Here is a 2319-nt window from a genome sequence, read left to right on the forward strand (position 1 = left end):
ATCCGGCCTGGATCATCCCAACCCGCCTGACAGGCCTGACCGAATTCCTTCCCTGTGAAGCAGAGAGCGTCCCTGCGCCGCCCCCACGCCCAGCCAGGCCCCGCGGGCGCCCGCCGTGCCCACCGGCTCCTCGCCACCAAGAGCCCTGCCTGGACACTCGGCCATGACAGGTACGGGTGTCCTGGCTCCACAGGCAGCCTCCTTGCTGCCGGCACCCTTATCTCCCCAGGGCCAGCACCAGCCCGAGGGCGGCACCACGCAGCCCCATCCACACCCTCCATTCACACCCAGGCAGAGGGGCTCGGGTTCCCAGTGCAGCTGGAGCCCCTGGCGAGCCCAGCCCAGACAAGGGAGCCGTGCTGGGGACCAGAGGCAGAGCTGGACCCCATCCAGGGCTGTGCCAGCCCTGGAGAAGCACTCCGCTCCTGCCAGGCCATCCATGAGCATCACCCCAGAGCAGTGCCACAAGGATACAGGTGTGGTGGGATAGGCACAACTAGGTCCTGGTTCCCTTCAGCTAAGGTGCCTTCCCCACTGCACTAACCGTGAAAGTCACTCATGGTGCCCTGGTGACTGCCTTATCCCTGACTCGGGGACCCTCCCTCTGCTCAGGGAGGACATAGGGGCACTGGATGGGCCTCACACACTGGGATGGGCCAGGCACAGGGAGAAGAAGGGAGACCCTGAGCTGCCCAGCCCTGGGGACCAGACAAGAGAAAGGAGGGACAACCTGACTCATCCATCAAGGGGCAAACCATGCCAAGTCACCCACGCAGTCCTGTGGGCAAGGGGCAAGCTGCTACCAGCTCCCCTGGGAAGAGGCACAGCAGCCCCAAAGCAGAGACGGGGAGGTAAATCCATCCTGAAACCTCATACAGACACCTAGGGCTGTGCACAAAGGTGCAGCTGTGCCCTGGCCCAAGCATGGGAGCCAAGCACTGCCAGGGGCCACCTCCCTCCTCAGAGGTGCTGGCCGAGCCCCAGGGCAAGAGGGAGGGAGGCTGGGCACGTACCTGGCTCAGGAGAAGCCCATCTCTGCCCCGATTATGCTTTCCTGCTGTGCCGGGGCCAGGCCGGAGGCCTCAGCTCACATTTCTGTGTCTGCCAGGCCTCCCAGGACCGACCAAGCCTAAATATAGTCACGGCCCGGGTGGCCACATGCGAGCGGGGGGAAGAAGGAGGGGCTGCTCACACTGCACTCCCCAGCACCAGGAGAGGGCAGGCATGGAGCACCCCAGCTCAGATCCTGGGGAGCAGGAGCCAAGGGTGGTCAGCAAGCACTGAACTGCTCACCACCTTGACAGTAAGCAAGGGGGAGCAGGGGATAAAGTCTGCCCCAGCCCTCCACCAGGAGAGTTAAACATTAATCAGCCCGGATTTGGAAAAGGGCGGGGGTGAATGGACCGGTAGGACACGATGTGCTGTTGGGAGACAAGCAATACTCCCTACCCCCCAAAACAGCCTGCAATGGAGTCACAAAGTTGGGCCACAGTGAGCTGGCAAAAGTACAGGGGTCTGTGTTCAGCTCCCAAGCTCAGGTGGATGAAAAGAGACCAGAGGCAGGGGAGTAAAAAAAGGGGAAAGTGTTGGGACTGGAAGAGCACCAGGGAGCAGAGCAACCCCTCTGTCTGTACCGTAAGTCCCGAACTCTGTGGGGCTGGCTCCAGGGTAAAAACTAGGGGCGCCAGGTTGGACCGGGTACTGTTGGGTCGGGACAACGTATGTGGAGCGACCCTGCAATGGGGAAGAAAAAGAAAGGTCAGTTACGTCCCCTGCAGGGCACAGACATACCCCCAAACCAATGACGTAACCCCACACCTGCCTGTGAACTAGATGGGCACCAGGGCAGGGAGCAGGATACAAGCAAAGTGCACACCAAGTGCCTCAGGGGAGCTGCTGGGGAGGGGACCAGTGCTGCCTGCGGCCTCTCTACAGAGCCAGCATCACCCTTCTCAAATTCGTGGGTGCTCAGAGAGCCTGGGGGACCACTTGCACCCTCTGAAAACAGACCTGGGCTCCAATCCCAGGCAACACTTCCCACCAGTGCCCATCCCAGCCCCCTCCCACAGAGCCCAGAACATGGCCCTCACCTGTCCGGGAATGTAATAGGCTCCTTGGGAAGGTGTGTAGGATATCTGGGAGGGTATCATCATCACCTGGGAAGCAGCCGGATACACATGGGCAGGAGGGCCGGGCCGAGCCGTTGTGTTACTCTGCACGCGGGACGCACTGGCGGGAGGCTGCGCCCTGTTCTGGTAGAAATGCTTGGGGAGAGATGGGGTGCAGTGTCAGCGGGAGCACCGGCACCTCCATCTGGCA

At 61.8% G+C, this 2319-nt stretch overlaps 1 protein-coding gene across 7 annotated transcripts in view; it reads right to left on the reverse strand.

Annotated features, from left to right (window-relative positions):
* EIF4G1 (eukaryotic translation initiation factor 4 gamma 1) overlaps positions 1-2319 on the reverse strand; it is a 16139-nt gene that overhangs the window by 12090 nt on the left and 1730 nt on the right. For all 7 annotated transcript variants that reach the window (XM_029960821.1, XM_029960819.1, XM_029960820.1 and 4 more), the window contains 2 exons: positions 2091-2264; positions 1635-1734 (listed from right to left, as the gene is read on the reverse strand). In XM_029960821.1, coding sequence (XP_029816681.1) covers positions 1635-1734; positions 2091-2264 — 274 coding nt within the window. The remainder of the gene's footprint in view (positions 1-1634; positions 1735-2090; positions 2265-2319) is intronic.

This window comes from Manacus vitellinus, unplaced genomic scaffold (genome assembly GCF_001715985.3).
Source record: "Manacus vitellinus isolate BGI_N305 unplaced genomic scaffold, ASM171598v3 scaffold_29_pilon, whole genome shotgun sequence".
NCBI classification, from domain to species: domain Eukaryota; kingdom Metazoa; phylum Chordata; class Aves; order Passeriformes; family Pipridae; genus Manacus; species Manacus vitellinus.